General features: G+C 31.9%; 1 protein-coding gene across 1 annotated transcript; it reads right to left on the reverse strand.

Moving 5' to 3' along the window:
• Positions 1-9,236: 9,236 nt before the first annotated feature.
• On the reverse strand, positions 9,237-12,134 carry LOC127126404 (uncharacterized). The gene is made up of 6 exons (XM_051055330.1): positions 11,635-12,134; positions 11,417-11,523; positions 10,842-10,950; positions 10,575-10,736; positions 9,537-9,710; positions 9,237-9,443 (listed from the first exon to the last, which is right to left on the reverse strand). Exons 1-6 carry the CDS (start codon positions 11,881-11,883, stop codon positions 9,414-9,416), a joined length of 831 nt encoding a protein of 276 aa, XP_050911287.1. The 5' UTR covers positions 11,884-12,134; the 3' UTR covers positions 9,237-9,413.
• Positions 12,135-20,987: the final 8,853 nt, after the last annotated feature.

Here is a 20,987-nt window from a genome sequence, read left to right on the forward strand (position 1 = left end):
CCACCTGTTTGATCTAACCTCTCAGTTTTTTGAGCCATCATAACCTTTTCTCTTCTGAGCTTCTGGTGTGACATCTTTGTATGACATTTCCCCCAGCCTTGTTTTTCATCACTCTTGAGAGCATCTGTACTCAACCAATACTTAAAGGGACAATCCAATTGAGAGCTTCATATGTAGCAATTGTCTTGATCACATAGTTGGCTGATGCTTATGAGGTTTGCAGTCAAGCCTTTGACTAGTAGAACCTTGTCAAGTCTAGGTACTCCAAGGCACTCAAGCTTACCTGTTCCCTTGATTTCACCTTTTGCTCCATCTCCAAAGGTTACATGACTTATGGTATGATGATGCAGATCAGTTAGCAGTTCTTGGTTTCCAGTCATGTGTCTGGAGCATCCAGTATCAAAGTACCATTCTTCTTTGGCTGAGATTCTGAGGGGAATGTGAGCTATCAGACTTGTGACATTAGTCTTAGGGACCCATTGCTTCTTGATGCTAGGCATGTGCTGTTTGAGTCTGAATTGATAGTGATCCTGATGATGAGCAGGCCCAGGATAGCCATACAGTTTATAGCAGAAAGGCTTCAGATGACCAAATTTCCCACAGTAATGGCATCTCCATCTTTGGTGTTTTCCTTTCAACTGTTTTCTCCTCTGGTGTTGTGACATATGATGTGACATCACAGGTTTTTGAATGCACTTAAGTTTGGCTTGAGGATTGACACCAGTGTAACTGCTCTCAGGCTTTGAGTTATTATACCCAATACCAGATTTGTCTCCTGTTATTTGTCCAGTTTGAAGAATCTTCTCTAAGGAATCAGACCCATTGCTTAACATTCTTACATACTTGGTCATTTCTTCCAATTTAGAATTTTGTAACAGGACTTCAGTCTTTAATTTAGAGATGGTTTTAGCATGGTCTGCCTTCTCACTTTCCAGCTGTGCTATCTTCTGATTTTCAGCTTGTGGATTTAGCTTGGCATTCGAAACCACTACTTCTGTTTGTAACTTGGAGATGGTTTCCAAGTATTCTGCCTTCTCATTCTCAAGTTGAGTTATTTCCTTCTTCTGGCTTTCAACCTGTTTGCACAGCTCTACACTTTTGTGACACAACTTTCTGTAGGTAGAGGCCAACTCTTCAAAAGTTACTTCATCATCACTTGAGTCTCCATCAGATCCCCATCTTCCTGTCATCGCTGTCACAAGATTTGCAGCCTCCTCTGTTTCACTTTCATCAGACCAAGTGGCAGCAAGACTCATCTTCTGTTTCTTGAGGTAGGTTCCACATTCAGTCCTGATGTGTCCATACCCATCACATTCATAGCACTGAACCTCTTTTCCTTCTTTGATCTTCTCATCTGATCTTGCTCTTCTTCCAGTATTGTTGGTTTTACTGATGTCAGATGGGATGTTCTTGACATTTGCCCTTGATCTTACATCCATCTTTTTCAACAGTTTATTAAACTGCCTTCCCAACATTGCTACTTCACTGACCAGATCTTCCTCATCCTCCTTACTCTTATCCTCTTCTGTGTTTGACATAAAGGCAATGCTCTCTGTTTTCCTTTCAACACCATCATTTAATCCCAACTCAAAGGTTTGGAGGGAACCAATTAGCTCATCTACCCTCATGTTGGAGATGTCTTGAGATTCTTCTATGGCAGTCACCTTCATCGCAAATCTCTTAGGGAGTGACCTGAGTATTTTTCTTACCAACTTTTCATCTGTCAGCTTCTCTCCCAGGGCTCCTGAAGCATTAGCAATCTCAAGGATACTCATGTGAAATTCATGAATGTTTTCATCTTCTTTCATCCTTAAGTTTTCAAACTTGGAGGTGAGCAGCTAAAGTCTAGACATCTTTACCCTAGAGGTGCCTTCATGAGTGGTCTTGAGAATGTTCCAAGCATCTTTGGCCACTTCACAGTTATTTACCAGCCTGAAAATATTCTTGTCTACCCCATTGAATATTGCATTCAAGGCTTTAGAGTTTCCAAGAGCAAGATCATCATCCTCCTTGGACCATTGTTCTTCAGGCTTCTTCTCAGTGGTGGCTTCTCCTTCTTTAGTAATGACAGGATGCACCCAACCTGTTAGCACAGCTTTCCAAGCCTTGTTATCAAGGGATTTCAGAAACGCTACCATTCGAGGTTTCCAATAGTCATAGTTAGAACCATCCAAAATTGGTGGCCTATGAACAGATCCTCCATCTCTCTCCATTGTACCAGAAAGTATTGCCACTAGATCTCACCCAGAACCAGAGCAGGATGCCTGCTCTGATACCAATTGAAATTCTGGTATCAGATATAAGATGTCGAAGGTAATGTTACGACACTAATATCTGTTAACACACAATGGATAAACAAAAACAGAATGGTAAAGAGAATAACACAAGCAATTGTTAACCCAGTTCGGTGCAACTCACCTACGTCTGGGGGCTACCAAGACAGGAAGGAAATCCACTAAAATTGATATGAGAACCCACTCACTTCCCTTACAATCACACACCAGTGATTTTAAACAACAATCCCTTGAGAAAAGAAAATACTTTTCAATTACACACTCTTGATTTTACTTCACAGTTTCAATCAAGAAGACACACTTTTGATCTTGCTTCACAGCTTTGATCAAGAAGACACACTCTTAATCTTGCTTCACAGCTTTGATCAAGAAGACACACACTCTTGCTTAACAGCTTTAGAGTGACAAATTACAACCACAAATCAGTCCAATTCAATCATCAATGGATGACTTGAATGACCTACAAGTCTTACGACTAAACAGACACAAACCCTAGCTCTCTCTCTATATTTCGCTCAGTCTTGGTTGTGTGTTCAAACAGGTTTTCTAAGTCCCTTTTTATAGAAGCATCCAGCTGGGCTTGGACATCTTGAAAACCCTAAATCTATTTTCCAATCAAATCTTTTTATAACAGCTGGTTAGATCTCTTTGGAAAATAAGTCAATCTGGTTGTAATCCATGATTGAATGCGCCAGCTAACCATATCTTCAATCATCCAAAGATTTCCATTAATTGTGCAATCACAAAACACCAGACATTCATACTGAATGTTCTGTGTACAGGATGTCATGACATCGGGTCTGACATCCTGGAAAAATCCTGCATAATCCAATAATTCCTTTTATAACTTCCAGCAGGTACAACCATATCAGATGCCATGACATTGTGTATGTCATCTGAAACAATCCTGCATGAACATGTCTTTTCTTTAAGCTCCAGCAAGTACATCCAATATCAGAAGCCATGGAATTGTATGTGGCATTCTGAAACAATCTTGCATGCACATGTTCTTGAACTCCAGCAGGTACATAGGATATCTCATGTTAAGACATCGCACATGACATCTTGTGAACACTCTTTGTTTTACCAAAATTGCTGCCAACACTTAGAATCAACAATTATTATCTCTAACTAATATTTTTACCTTTTTGGTGTAGATGGTCTGCACGTGGTATGAGTTACAACAGATGTCCAAGACACTATATTACTCAGTATCGCAATCTGTTGGATCACCTTCGACCGATAGACGGAAGGATAATAACTTAATTATTTCGTTATAATTTGTTAACTTCTTCTACCTAGATTATAATCCTATCTTCTTTCACATTTCAGTTCATTTGGCGTCCATACCTTAATTTGGATCATGACCATGAGGTCAACGCCGAAGACGCGGCCGTATGGACTATATGCACACCGATAATACGGTTCACAACTGTGGAGATGCACAACAGTGATCGTGTGAAGTTGCAGTTCGTTATGCCCCAAAACATCCCAGATCCCCCAGCTAACCTAGGAGAATGGCATCTGGGCAAAGTTAACGACCAATGGAACTTCAATCCATGGCAAAGCTTCGCAAGATCGGAGTGTCGCAAATGAAAGCACCGCCATGACCTTGTGTTAACTGACGCAGTCATGCCAACTGAAGAAAAACCAAGTCGTACTTATATGGCTTGGTACAAATCGGTTGGTTTTTAGTTCATCGTCGAGGATATGTACCTGTACGACCCACACCAGATGACTTACACACCTGACACCTCAACATCAAACCCCCAACAACAGTGTCAGACCGGATACACACAACCCTTTGTCCGTCAAACGTTCCGTTCAACCAACACACAAACATACAACCAAAACATGCCATACACCCAACCCAATACCAAGAGTATACCCCATACCACACCACCAACAAATTGACCATCAACCTGAGACCCAACATCGCTTCGCACCCACCTCATCACCCTACCAAAGTCGCCTTAGCCAGAACACCCAACGATCATTCAACACTAACCGCCCCTCCTCCTACCATAGTCAAAAAGCTCAAACCTCACAAAACCAAAACATCTAACAACCCTATCTCTACCAAACACCCCAACAACATTTCCAACCTTTCCTCGACGCATCATTCACACCCATGTCTCCCTTCAACCGTCTCGGTCGCCCATCAATGAGTCAACCACAACCCAACTTCTCTGACATGGATCATGAACTCAGCTACGACGATACACCATCGATGCATACTGAAGACTATGCCGACTTGTCTAACTACCTCAACATGCCTTCTCCTATAATTGGTAGTGACGCTCCTGGCCCATCAGATGCTCAAACACCGGCACTCAATCATCAACGTGGGTTAGGGTAGCTAGAGGATGTGGGACCGGAGGTCGGTTAGGTGATCCCGGTCATCACCATTAGACTTTTTTGTGTAAACGGAAAAATTTATTAATATCAATTGGTCATATTTCAAATTTATCTATCACGTATACCATTTACAAAAAAAAATTACATTTTAGACTGAGGTGTCAATCCAATTGGCGCCTCCTATCAACTTATACACATGGGCGTCAATCCAATTGGATAGAGCACATTCCCTAGCAAATCCAATTGGCGCCTGCATTCAATTTTTAAGAGGAGTCGACAATTGAATTGGCGTCTCCTCCTAAAAGTGAGGTAATTTGGGAATTTTTTTGAAATCAGAGATATTTTGGAAATTTTCTTTAAAAAATGGGTTATTTTTGTAAAAAAAAAAATTATTATGCTCAATAGGCATCATAACTCAGTTTCTTGGATGAGCACTTAACTTAGTGTGAGAGAAGATATCATATATGAAAAGCATGTGTCAAACACGCTCCACTATTTCATGGTGATTATTTTTATTACTAGAAAGAATAAATTCAATATATTTTGTTTCAACATACTTCTTATTTATGGGACATTGTGGAATATGAATATACCCCTGTTATGAAGTTAGTGTTATCATAGAAAGAAAAAGTTTCAATGTTGAACATAAAAAGAAATGCAAACTTCATCGTGAGACTAAGTTTCACCTTATGAATATTATTACTAAGAAAGAGTATAAAAAGTGTAAGAAATCTATGAAATTATGATTCTATATGCTTAAACAATGAAAACTATACTCAAGTTAAATAATCAAAGGTTAATATGTTCATAACAATATATTAACTCTTCAAGATGGAAGAGGGTGAATCTATTGAACTAGTGTTATCTAGATTCCAAAAAGTTGCACGTGGCTTGAAATCTCTTGATAAGAGTTAAATCATTATTGATAATGTGACGCTAATGGAAATTGAGATTAAATGTAATTAAGAAAAAGAACTACTTTTGAAGGAGGTGATGGTTGAAATATTAATAGTGTAACTAAAATTATAGATATAATTTTACGGATGATATGAATAACTTAATAAACATGTGGCTTCTACCCATTTGCTTATATAGAAACAAAAATTTGAGAATACTATTCTCCTCTTGATAATTATGTTTGATTTCTGATCTAATTGGATAACTAGAATACATCACCACCATATAAGGGAAGGGATCTCTTAATAGATTAATCAAAAGAATAACTCAATCTATTACGATTCATTCAACAATTAAGTCTAATATAATATTTATTTATATTTAATCAAATTAATAATTAATATACTTATTATATTTTATTTTAATAATTAAATAAAAATAAATCTATAAAATTTAAAAAAAGTTCACTTGAATGACTTTAATTAATTATTAAATATAACAATTATAATCAATAAATATATTAATTATTTATCATCAAAATAATGTGAGAAAACACAAATTTAATAATGCAAAAATTGAATCTGATAGGAAACAAATCATAAATGTCAAATATTCACTTTTAACATAATTAAATTGACATCATCTTATACATATTTCACTATAATAATTAAATGCAATAGTCAGACTCCCACTAATCAAGAATATCAAATGATTTAACTAAATTCATGTTAGTTGCATCTCTTTAAAAAACTCCAACATATAAGTCATTGGTCATTGGATTTGCCAACATGTGATGTTCAATTTGAGTCTCAAATTTCAAGAATTTTCTCTATGAAAAATAGATATTTCAAAATGTTTTAGACAAGAAGAGCTCTTAGTGTACTGAGAGAAATACTCAGGAGCATAATTGTCGCAATATATCACAAGTGACCTATATATACTTTCAACAATTTTGAAGCGAGAGATTAAGTTCTTCAGCCGCATAGCTTGACAAGTATCAATTCAATTTTTAAGAAACTTAGTCTTTCTCACATTTATTTTATTAGTGTCGAACAACAATTAATTCAACTTGAATGTGAAGGAGGAAAGATATGTGAAATCCTCCGGAAGCTGAAACTTTATGAGAATTTTCATCCCCTTAAAATACACTTCTGCTTTAAACAACCACGGGGGAGAGACATTTATGTTATTCTAAACAACATATGAGTCCTGTTTATATAATTTTTGAGGCATTATGGATCACACAATACGGTCGATACAATCACAATCGTATAAAAGTGTTGGTAAAGTCGTAGCCTTTCAATTGCGCACCCTTTTATAAATACTGAATTTTTTAGTAATTGACTAAATATCCTATAATTTTCAGATTTTTAAAGAAAACTGATAATACGCAAATATTTTCAAATATTTAATACATCGGATATTTCGTATACATTACCAAATATTTTGATAAATACCGAGTTTTTTTATTCAACTACCAGATAATTTTTCCAAAATTTTGTTCTTAATTTTCTATTAGGGCATTTTGGATATTATTGAAATATGAAGGGTGTCAAATTTAAAATAAGGATGGCAAGAAGATTCCTCGAAAATAGGGAGTTATAGAAGGGAAACTATATTTTGTAAAAATTCTAGGTTCGGCTTTTTTCTTTCCAACTTCTTTACCCAACAAAAATTAAAGGATAACTTTATCATCTGAGTGTCATAAATATACTGGTCAAGAGATTTGTCACTTTATCATTTACATAAAAAAAAAAACGATTTTAAATTATGACAATAAGTTCTTTATAACTACAAATTCACTCCCATTTAAATGCATTAATGGCCTACAACATCATAGAGTAATTTGCCGTTACGAGAGTTTCGAGATCATGCATTGGAAACAAACATTTAACAGCAATCCTTTCCTTTCAGTGTTTCTTTATACGGAGTACTTTTTTTACTTTTGTTTACATTTTAACTTTTTATGTTTATTTATTTATTGCTTTTATTATATTTAGACAAGTTTTTTTTATCTTAATGTATTTTATATTATGCATTACTATTTTTTTATTAATCTATATAAAAACAATTTTTCATATAATTTAGCCGTCCCAGAAAAAAAAATTATAATATTAATTCAATAAAAAATATGTATATTTTATAATTTTACATTATAATTAAATATTACTCTCTCTTTTTTATAATAAGGATTTTCTTTTCTATTTTTATTTTTATTTGTTTCAAAATTTTTGTCTTTTTAAAATATCACGTGATATTCAATTTTTTTATATTAAGCGAGTTAACTTTGATATGATCTAAAGAATGTTTTACTAAATAAGACTCTCGAATTCTTTTGTAGCAATCTTTAATAAAAAAATCATCTTTATGTCTCCACCAAATAAAACGGTTCTCTTCATTCGGCTTAGACTTCCGTCCATTCAAAATCGATAATAACCCATATATCAACAACACTTCATCTTCACTCAAAGTTCTTCTATTGCGATCCAAAGTATACACCAAAGAATCATTTATCCAAAATTTTGACTCAGCCACTTTGGAACAAAGCAAAATATTCATCCATGTAAAGAAGGAAATAAATCTATAAAGGAGGATGGATCACACCAATTGTGTCTCCAAATATTCAAGAACTTATCATTACCAAGCTTACAAGAAATAGAAAAAGAAAATCAATCTGATTGGGGAGCAATATCAATTGAATCTCCTAAAGCACAAAGAGACTTTCTTACAAGATGTCAAACCCTCCAACGAGTTTTTGCTTCATATGTCCTAGTACTGAAAATTTATACCCAATATGCCCCAGTCTGAAAATTATTTTCCAATCTACCCCCTAGGGACACAAGTTAAGAACCAAATGAAGAAATGTTATCTTGGAAATTGTGTATTGACTTTAATAAAAATATAAAATTATTTTTTTAATTATTTTTTCCAATACAAACTTTCTATAAGTAACTTTCTTAGCTTGTGCCCCTAGGGCACAAGTTAGCATTACCCTTAAAATATTAATGGTATTTATAATGGTAATTCTATAATGGTATTTAATGGTAATTAATACTTTTAAATACTTTAATGGTATTTAAAATATTAATGGTATTTATAATGGTAATTCTATAATGGTTATTAATACTTTAATGGTATTTAAAATATTAATGGTATTTATAATGGTAATTCTATAATGATATTTAAAATATTAAAAAATTAAAAAAAAAACAACTTCATCATTGCCTCGTCACTTCAAGTGACGAGCTCACACCTAGGGCAAGGCCGGAAAAAACTCCCCTCCAACACCTCGATCATAACATCCCCATAATGAGACACAAGCAAATCGGTCCATGAGGAAGGTTGATCATTTAAGATCCTATACTTCCACTTAATGTTTAACTCTAAGAAAACTTTTGGTAAATTTATTGCCACTTTCAATAAATTAACTACGGAAAAGCTCCTTGCTATAACTTTACAGTTTGATATTTATTGCTTTATACAAATTTAAACAAATTAGATTGTGTAATTATAACTTAAATTTGTGTTGTGAAAAATTCAAATTTGTGTTGTGAGAAATAAATAATTAAATAAATAAAAGGATTTTGTGTAAGAGGTTAGAAATGTTGAAGTAATTTACTCAAATTATTCCACCGTTTTATTTTTAGTTCATTAATAATCTTTTTATAACTTTAGAGAACACATTAATGAATGGAAAGATAAAAGCTCCTAGCTACACCTTCATTTCTGTTTCATTTCTGTTTCATAAGTTACAGTCTCACATTTCTTTCAGTCCATCCTTGTAACTAAAGCCTAAAAAGACTACTAACATAATCCTATTTATATACATAACATTCTTCAACTTATTGCATAGAACATACTTTTTCAGACCTGGACCCCGATCCTCTGTGCTACCTGAGTCAGCAAAATATTCAAGTCATTATTTATCTTTGCATAGTTGTTAACAAATTTCATAAGAATCAAAAAGAGATGAAGATGCTAACATACCTCTTTAAAAGAGTGAACATCACTTCCCCAAAGCCAAGCATCACAGCCTGCATCTCTAGCACCCCATACATCATTGCGGCGGTCATCCCCGACATGAACAGCATCCTCCGGTTTTACGTCCAATAGTTCACACGCTTTGAGAAATATAGTTGGATTTGGTTTCTCGGCTGCAACCTGTATGAAAAAGGCATATTATTGAATGTGATGAGTTCATAAATCAGCTATGGAATAGAAAATTATGATTATTTGCTTATAAAGCCTACGATTAACAGCACACATGGATGCCCGAATGTATTTTGGGTATAATAAAGAAAATGAATTTTGAAATAACTGTCAAGAGAATCTAACAAGTCATCTAACAGGACAACAAGAATATTCCATAAAATCTACTGAATAATTAATGCTAAAGCATTCATAATATACCACCAATATTTATTTTGGCCATCCAATTTTCAATTTTAATTTTCACTTAATTGATTTAAATTTTCCTCATTTACAACCAAAGTTTGATACATCTCCAACACTAAGGGTAATGCAACTCTCATGTAAACCCCTTGTTTCAAATGTAAGCATGGTTACTGGTTATTTCAATTGGGGGAAAGCTCAAGAACATGATTCTGCAGCCCAGAATCATGCTAAGCTGCTTCCTCCAGTACATTGGATGAGTCCACCACTAAAATAGACACACTGTCATGTTAGCTTTACAATTGATATATGTGTGATACTACTAGAGAGTTTAGTAATGATATACTATATGAACAAAGGTTTATGCGCTTTCAATATCATGATAATTTGTCTGTATTTGATTTTCTAATTCCTAACATGTTTCTGCAAGATGTGACTTGAGACAACAAATGATTCAAGATTTATTTCCACCATTTCTTTCCAAATATTTTTGGTGTCGTGAATGACATCAATACTGTAAATTGCATGCATCAATGGACGAGGGGGAGAAGCAGAGAGCCAATCGCAAGTTCGTAACACAGACTGAGAAAACAAAATGTGAAAAATAAAGGGAAAAAAAAGCAATTTACTTACCTCAGCTGATACTGCTACAGCATCAAACCAATCATCACAGTTTAATGCCCGCAGAAGAGGTCTTAACCGGGTGTCAAAATTTGACACAACAGCCAATTTTACACCTGATTTTCTAAGAGCTTTGAACACTTCTCCTGCATTAGGATCACATAGGTGCCATGCCTGTCGATGAAAAAAAAGTAAAAACATCAAACCCTACTCAAAGTTAAAAACGAAAAAGAAAGGCATTACACAACTAAAAAAGGGTAACGATATAAGAGGTCTTACCTTGTCTGTGACATAGTAGTTATAAAGTTCTTCAAAGTATTGAGAATCATCACAGCCGGTAGAATTACTAACAATGTATTGCCAGAACGGTCTACCATCTTTAACATATCTGCAAAATAGAAAAACAACAAAGAGTCTTAAGTCTTAACTAAACAAACGAAAACAAGTAGTAAAGAACGTAACCAACTGTCTCTATATCTATCTATCTATCCATGACAGGTCGCTTGTTTTAATGATTCGAAGTTCATACAGCCACACAAAAGCAAGGAGAAACATTTCATTCTAAATTTTCCTCGCATAAAAAGAATGTCTTAACTTAAAGGCCAGTCAAGACTTAGCGCGCAAAAGTCCCCGAAACCTAACCCCAAAAAATCTAAATCAACAAATTTTCAATCAAACAAAATTCACACATAACATAACAATAGTTGATGCTTCAAAGTATTTCATAATCAATTGATTTCACATTAAAACCTAAATCTTCAAAATTGAATATTAGTTTGAAGTACGTGAAAATATTAATATGACAAATGAAATTGCAAAAATTGGAAAGGGATCGAAAAGTAATAAGAACGAACCTGAGACGAGATTTACCCCAAGGTTGACTATAAGCTCTTCTGTATCTATGCAAAATTTCTTCCTCTGAATACTCCACACCATATTTCTCCCCAATTTTTCTATATATCTACAACACAATAAATCAGAAAATTTAAATAAAATAAATAAAAATAAAAATAAAAATAAAAATAAAAAACTCACAGTATGTCAATAATAAGAGAATTGAAAGAGAAAGAACCTGAGCCATAGGTTGAGAAGGAAGAACAAGAGTACCAACGGCATCAACGAGAAGAGCTTTATGCGTAATCTGACCGTACAGAGATCTTCTATAATCAGCATAATCTTTCAAATACGTGCCGCTCTCAAAACTGTCATCAGCCACCACCGCCGCGGAGGAGTACGACGCCGACCGGCATGATTTAACGAGTGCCGTCGTGAGTGACCTCGATTTGGAAGATAGAGTCCTGAAAGCACTCATAACGGCCATTTTGATTGCTCTTTTTTTCTTCACATTGGAAAATTGAGAACTGTTTTGTTGTGTTGTATTCTGAAGAAGAGAAGAGAAGAAAGAAAGAAAGAACTATTTAGTATTTATCACTGAGTTGCTCACACGCATCGCACGAAAATGAAATGAAACGGAAAATGACTCTTTGTTATTTCTACGTGACTGCTTTCTTTGTTTATTTATTTTTTGCTTTTCTCACATGGTTTGATGCATATTGAATAGTTAGTTTTTTTTAGGTGAAAAATAAAGAAGATTCGTATGTATCTAATTATATGATAAGTTCATAAAGTGTGTAAAAAAAAATGGACAATTCATGAGATTATCTATCTATTAACATGCCTATTGAATCAAATATCATGGATGAGGTATTCTATTATCTAGTTTTTTATATTTATTTCATTTTTTAAGAAAAAATGTGTAAATAGGAATTTTTATAAACTAAAATAAAATCATTTTAAAATTTCAAATTTTAGTCGTAAGTAGGTGATACCTTAACTATTCAAATGATATTATTAAATTTAAAATTATATATATGTTAATAGTTAAACAACAAGATTAAAAAATGTTTACCAACTATTATTCAATGAATTGATTGTATTATTTTTTTGTGGATACACTCAATTTAAGAAAATGGAGAAAAGGAAAAAATGATGAGCCAAGATAAAAAATTAAAACATATATATTTTAAATAAAAATATATTAGTTATGATTGTTGATATGATAGTTATGATTATTGATATGATTAGAAAAAAATATAAAAATAATAGTATATTAAAATAGTATTTAAATAGAGTGTTGGACGCCAAAAATAATATTCATGATATTTTTTAAAAATAAAATTAAAAAATATCAATCATATTTTTTCATATTTTAATCATCAAATCTCTTATTAATAAAACAAACTTAAACATCTTAGAGTATGTTTGAATTTGAAGAATGTGAGAATTAAAAAATAAATCTTTTATAGAAGCGCTTATTACATGATGTGAAGTGTATCTAATTCAAAAATATATTATTTTAATTTATTAAATAATTAATATATATGGTATATTATTAAATTAAATATATTAATTATTTAAAAAATTTAAAAAATAAATTTACTTTTATAAATAAGAAAATAGGACCAAAGATAATAATAATTGATTTTGAGCTTAATTTTTTAGAGCAAATGTATAAATTATATAAATACTAATTAATTTGTGCGATTTTTCAAGTATAAGTAGACTTAACAAAGAAGAAGAAAACAAGAGCATTAAAAGACTTAAAGTAAGAAAGAAGAAAAGAATATGTTATTGATGCTTTCACAATGTAAAATACAATCACGTGTGAATAATAAGTTAGTTATCAAACACGTGTGAATAAGTTAGTTAAGAAATTTGTAAGAAATTAACAAATTTTGTTTTTATAAATATTGTGTAACTAATTGAAATTAAGAGATTGAGAAATGTGTAATTCAAACTAAAGCAAAAGCTTTAATTGAGATTTAAGGTTTTCAAAATGGTATTAGCTTTGATTCAATTTCACACTTTTGCAGTTGAGGTTTGCATCGAGAAAGCTTCAAAGAAGTGCATTTCTAGAAGTTTTAGAGAAGCTCAATCGTTAGAATCTAATTCACCATTATTTTGATAATTTATTCAATTGTCTCAAGTTTTCACCTCTTTCCACTCTGATTTTTCACTGTTTGGTTCTTTTAGTTCAAAATTGTCAATCAAACATCAAGATAATAACTTTTTTTAACCAACAAGTTGACATGATAGTCCTTACACAAAAGATGTATAAATTTGTGGTGAATCCATAAATTTCTCCCAAGTGCAAGACGGATCTTGATCGACAAAGCGATTCAATCTCAACTGAATATGAAATCTAGATTATCACGAATCAGTCGATTTTCATTTTACTCTTATCCATAATCTCCAATTTGGTATTATCACCCTAATTTTGTCCCCAAGAATTTTTCATCTCTTTGGTTTTAGACATTTTAATTTTATTTTGTGTTAAGTTAGAAATCATTTAAAGTTGACACCATTTATACATAATTGTCCCTCTCTCACATTTTATACTTTAAAGCATCTTTACATACCATTTCATTTTTATCATTATATAGTTTTGGATATGTTGTGTCATTTTTACAAAAAGGGATATTAATGACCAAAGTCAAAACAAAAGTCAACTTTGTTTCATTTAAATTAAAAAATAATCTAATTACATTTTTAGTCATATGCATCATCTACTTTATTCATCTCATTAGCACTCTCCATGTTTGTTGTACTCAACGAAAACTGTTTAGTTAGTTTTGTGCATAAGTGTTAGCTTTCGAATGTTTAGCTTTCCTCAAGTTATTAAAAGAGAAAAAGAGAAAAAAGAAAGGGGTCGCAAAAACAGTTTTTTATTAATGTAAAAGGTAAGTTTTTTTTAGATGTGTGAGATTGCGGGTATCGCTCATACGTATCTCTGGGTGCGATGGAGAATGTAACGTTTCAGTCTGCTACCCAATAAAATAATAATAAAAACAATACTATCTTTATATTATTATTGTTATTTTAAATAAATATTAACTTATTTATTATTACTATTAAACTAATTTAATTTAATCTAATAGTAATACTCCAATACCCCCTACTTCTCGTTAATTACTACCACACCCCTCACTTAAAATTTTAATATTCTAAGGACAATGCCTCATACTCAAGGCTCATCTACTACCTCAAGCATTCTAAACACATACAATTAAATTAAATTATTCTATTGAATGAGATAATTCAAATAGAGTGTTAGAACTCTCTCCCACTTAGAATATTTTCCTCCCCAAAAAATTAACTATTAAAAACAACTCCATATACTTCTCGCATCCGACTCTCCAGCTCCAAGTCATATTTCCTCCAGCAGCTCCTCCCCAGACAACTTTCACTAGAGTGGTCTCCTTTCCCCTCAGCTTCTTAAACTCTCGGGCCTCAATCCTCAAAGGAAATGTTTTTACCATAAGGTTGTCCCTTACTTGAACATCATTCATCTGAATCGCATGAGAAAGATCAAGAATATACTTCAGAAGTTGTAACACATGGAACACGTCAGACAAATTCAAAATATCGGGTGGCAAGGCCACTCTATAAGACACGGTTCCAATTCTATGAGAAATTTGATACGGACCGATAAACTTAAGAGTCAGCTTCTTTGATTTCAGTGCACGCCAACACCAGTCACATGATTGTCTCTTAGGAATACATGATTTCCTTCCCTAAGTTCCAGATCTTTCCTCCTCTTATCATGGTAGCTTTTTTTCCTACTTTGAGATGCTTTCATTTTAGAGGATGATGAGTGTTTGGATGGTCGAGAACTACATCTCGTATCCCAACCCTCGGGAGCTCGTGACCTACACCACATTCCCTTTTTATCCTTATTTGCGAAAAGATGTTAAATAATGATTAAGTGTTTTTGGTTTATTTGGGAAAATGCACTCGATGTTGATCGAATTTTGTTTTGCATTGGGGAATGGTTATGAAATGATTTGCATCGAAATTGAAATGGTTTGAAATTTATGGTGAGAAAATGAATTCGTGTGAAATGTCGAGCACGATTATCTACGCGTGTGAGGGTATGAACATGGATAAAAATTATATAATTAAATGACTAAACACATTGAAAACGGCTAAACAAATAATCAAACAACACACTTAGTAATTAAAAGAGTCATTAATTAATTAAGATATAATCAACTAATTAAATAACAGTTTGATTAATTAAATAAATACTAAATTAAGTAATTGAACTAATCAAGATAGAAAAAAAAATATAAAAAAAAACTAACACAAAAGGGTGCATGTTGTAAATGGGGGCTAAAACAACTAACGTCAAAGGGCCCAAAGCCCAAACTTAAACACTAATCCTAATTTACTAACAATATAATAATAATAATAATAATAATAATAATAATAATAATAATAATAATAATAATAATAATAATAATAATAATACAACAAACAAATTGCTGCAAAAGAGGCGGCGCTCAATCCATTTCAGTAGCCCTTTTTTTTCAATTTTTCCACCCTTCAATCAAATGGAGAGTGACAAGGGATTAAACAAAGAATAATAAAAAAAGACTGTTGTTAATTGTATGCTCTAAAGACTATCACTTGTTCTGATTAAATAAGTGTTATATCTTGAAGAGTTGTTTTTCCATAATTTGCCAAATGGGAAGATTGTTGTTCCTTTTGGATTGACTGCATTTTGCAAAATAACAACATGGAGAAGTGTTCAAGTGTTCAAGATTAATCTAGCTTACTTAAGTTGTATGGAGGTGCATAAGAGACACATGTTAGACGCGATGCCACAACATGTTGGTACGACATTTGAGCCTTACGTAACATGTCAATGTTGCTACATTTTAGAAGATTTTATGGTCAAAGATTGAATCAGATTTTATTGCTAATTGGTTTAGCGATTTAATTAGGTGATTTATTTGACAACTGAACATAGATTGATTCAGATTTAAATGAATATTTAAATTTGAATTTAATTGTAACAAATCATATCTTGTTTGAGAGATTTATGGAACAAATGATATCTAACCGATTCTGCATTAATTTTGGACGAAATTAAAGCTAATATCCAAGGAGAAAAACCCAAAGTTATCATGCTATATAAAGAGCTCAAACCTACATTGGAAAGCAAGTATTCACATTGAAAGTTTTAGAATGGTAGGGTTTATAATATTTCTTATTATTTTATGTACACCACATTATGTTTCAGTAACTTGGCATAGTTGCAGCTTTGTCTAGTTGAGTTGTAAATTCAACATACTTATGTACACCTCTATGTTTCAGTGACTTTAAATATAAGGTTTGTCTAGTTGAGTTGTAATATTCAACATTGATAATTGGGTGAAACAACAATCACTAGAGCTTAGTGATTGAGAGAAAGTGAGAGGGGTTCTCATATTTATGGGGAGTCCTAAATAGAAAGTCATTGGATAATGTTAGAAAGAGACATTGAACACCATAGTGTTTCTTGTTGCTTGTAAGACTAAATGTACTAAGTTACTAGTAGTGATTTTCCTTTCTTGGGTTGGAAGTCAATCCTCTATATGTAGGTGTTGTTGCATCGAACTGGGTTACCAATTATTGTATTCTTTATTGCTTTTCTGCTTCACCATCTTGTACAATTGAATCTGCGTTAATTATGGAGATTCTGGTTTAATTCATCGAACTAGCTGTTTAGCACATCGTGTTCGCCATATGTCCCCTGAGAAACAAAATTTCAAATTAGGATATAGAAATAGTAGGTACCAACCTTGAAGTAGACATTTTGCTATTTGAAAGGAAAATTGATTGAAATATAGAATAGAAATTGCAAAAAAATCACTATAATAGTTGTGATACAATGTTTCAATTAATATATAGACCACGTTGTATTGAAAATACCATATTTCATTGGTACCAAACAAAGAGCAACACAATATATATGCAATGAATCTACATGATCAAAAAAGGACCAGTAAAATATGAGAATCATATTTGCAGCAAATAATCATCTTATCAATGGTGTATATTGGTTTATCTCGTGCAACGCAAACAAGTTTTGTTTACATACCCCTAAGTTAAATAAAAAATATAATAAAAAAATTAAATTAAAGAAATTGTTTTAAAAAAACCACTTATACATGTCACATCAAAAGAAAAATATTCCTTACCAACTTGTTACCTAAAGGGACACATCAATATATAAAAAAGATTCAGAATAAATCAAAAATCGTTTACATTACATAAGATAAAAAATATTTAATAATTTTGTATAAATAGTATTTGATGGAGATTCATTATTTATTTTTAAATTTTTATTGATTTTTATACCATAAATATATATAATTTTTATAATTGTATTTTTTTCCATATAAAATTAATAATATTAATATATACAAAATTGAAAAATAATTTATAACAAACAAACCGGTGAAATATTGATTTAAAAGTTATGGTGGTTGCTTTTTGTCGTGTGATATGTATCATCTTATTCTGATATGAGTATATTAAAATAAATATTTAGTTTTGGTCTTTATAAATGTATTTACTTTTCATTTCCGTCTTTATGTATTTTAAAAATGTTTGCGGTTCAATTTGAATCGGTTTTGAGTTAAAGATTCATTCGATTTAAATATAATTTTTTTTACGTTTTTGTTTGATTTTAGAAATTGATTATCATATTTGATCCAATTTCATCCAATTTAATTTAAACCGATTTTTAGACATTCAAAATATACATTATATTTTTTTAAGATTCTAAAAATGAAAATAAATAATATATTTAATATAATTTTTGACATTCAAAATATACACTATATTTTTTTTAAAATTCTAAAAATGATAATATATAATATATTTAATATAATTTTTGACATTCAAAATATACACTATATTTTTTTTAAGATTCTAAAAATGATAATATAATATATTTAATATAATATATTAAAAATTAATATTATAAAATAAGAATGATAAATTATGATCGGAAGAAATGAAATAATAAAAAAAAAATTAAATTAAACTAATAAATATTATTAAAAGAATAAATATCATTAAATAATAAATTATAATAATATATCATATTAAAAATAAAAATAAAAATAAATATCAACTCAAAATGAATCCAGAATTAGATTTGAACACCTACGTTGAAAACTTTATTACACTTATTTTCCGGTTGTTCGTATCCTACCGTCTCTATTTATAAGCATACTATTTTATCCAATCTCCCTCATATATAAATTTTAAATAAGAAGATGGTGTCATTTTTTGCCTTGTTTTATTTCTTTCCTAAAAGCAAACGAGAATGAAGTGTGGAAATTGAATAAAGTCCAAACATATTAATCAAAATCCTCGTCACAATTCTGTTTGTGGCTCTCAGTGACTCATCAAATTAATCGAATAACATGTGCGTGGGTCCCACAGTGGGACTTATGAGTGGTGCAGTTTCTTTGATTCATTTCTGTATTGAGCTTTGGCTTTGTGTGACCAAACTCTAGCATAGTGACACATTGGAATGTGAGAGTCTCATTCTAAAACTCTAGCATAGTGACACATTGGAATGTGAGAGTCTCATTCTAAGACCATGTAATATTAGGAGTATTTTTTTATTTCAAATTTGGATTTTTTCTGGGAATTATTATTGTTGTACTATAATTTTAAATTTTTTATATCAATGATTGATTGTTGAGTGAGGATTACGTTTTATACTGATGTGGGTGAGAAATTTGTGGATGGCAACCCAGATTATAAAGTAACAAGAGAAGCATGATGTGGATTCGGGATGTTTTGTTTTTATATAAAGGAATGATATATTGATAAATAAAAAAGATATAAAAAGGAAATTGTTAAAAAAACTAACTCAAAGAAAAGCGGAAAATTAAAAAAAATATATTCTTAGTCTATTTTAAATAAAATTCTTCCTAATGTCTAATAGAATGGAATAAAAAATAATTAAAGAATTATAAACGAGACCTAAATTTGTAAAAAAAAATCAGCACAAGTGTTCTCTTCTTTATAGATGTGAGAAATATAGATGTGACTATGTGCAACCATTTATTTATAATCTGCCAAGGAAGTAAAAGGGTTTGTGAAAAGCCCGTCTTAATCCAAACCTTGCACCAGCCCTTGTCCAAAGCTATTTGCACTGCCTTAAGAACAACCGTAAATTAGCAAAATAGAAGGAAGACCAAATAACTTGCTTTGCAAAAAAAGAAAATATTTATGCTTGTTTTGAAAGATATCCCCACAACCAACTGGAAGAAGGTTATGATTATAATCATCGTCACAATTGCACTTGATCCAATATAGGGGAGGAGGCTGCCAGAACCTCAGTAATTTTTGGAGCTTTAGGAGGCTTCAAGTTGATGTTGAAATCCTTGATTATTTGGAATTCCTCCAAAGAAGAGGAAGTAGTAGCATTGGAGTTGTTACTTGTTAACAGAAGTTGAGATTTGATTTTGTGAATTGTGTTCTTGCAATTTGGGATTACATTCTTGAATCTTTCCCAATTTCTAACTTCCCATAGATTACATAAAATAAAAATGATTTTTGCTTTCAAAACAATTGAGAATTGCTTAGATCTATTGATGGTGCAAGTAGTCCACCAATATTCAAGAGTTGATGGAAGATTGAAATTTTTTGTCGTTTTATAAAACCAAGTCCAAATTTCCTTGGCAAAGGGACAATCAAAGAAAAGATTATGTGAGGTTCTTATGCTTTTTTGCACAAAACTACATCTGGTAACCATGTAACAACCTCTAAGTTTCAATTGATCATCAATGGGGATCTTATCCAAAATAAGCCTATAAACAATCACAGACTTTGCTGGAGGGATATCCACATCCAAATAATTTTCACCCAAGGCTGAGTAATATAAGGGGCTTTGAAATGATAGGCTTGCTTCAAGTCAAGAGAACCAGTATAAGGGTGAGGCCAAATGACAATATTATTAGAAGACAAGTGTCATACCCCGATTTTGGTCCTGAATTTTTTTCATTTTTTAATTATCCTGATTTAAAGAGTTGGATGAATCAACTATTCCATTTTAACATGAAGGATAGAGACAATAAGTTTTAACTCTAGATCTTTGGTCCACTCTATCATTGCTAGTAAGTAGGTTTTTTCACCATGAGCCACTAAAAAAAATATAGTTTATAAAACAGACATCACACAATGTCTGTAGTTAAATCATTGACATGACACACTTCATAGCACTGGCGCTGCTGTATGCTATTTAAAACAAACATATCAAAAACTTAGTTGGTGAATACGTGACGCTGTCATGAATGGTTAGATAAAGACCAAGTTCCAAAATTGACTCAATAATTCAAAACAGTATAAACCTTAACAGTTTGAAAGCTTCATCCTACAAATACTTCGTACAACAAACAATGGAAGAAAGTAAAACATGGCAACAAAATTGTTCTCTTAAAATAAACCGAGTTCAAGACAAAGTGCCACTTGGTGGAGTTTAAGCCCTCTTCTTGCTAGAAGCCAACCGGGTCTCGGGCTCCTTCTTGACAGGTTCTTCCTTTTCAGATAGTACCAACTCTATGTGGCATGGGGATG

Source organism: Lathyrus oleraceus, chromosome 3 (assembly GCF_024323335.1).
Source record: "Lathyrus oleraceus cultivar Zhongwan6 chromosome 3, CAAS_Psat_ZW6_1.0, whole genome shotgun sequence".
NCBI lineage: Eukaryota > Viridiplantae > Streptophyta > Magnoliopsida > Fabales > Fabaceae > Lathyrus > Lathyrus oleraceus.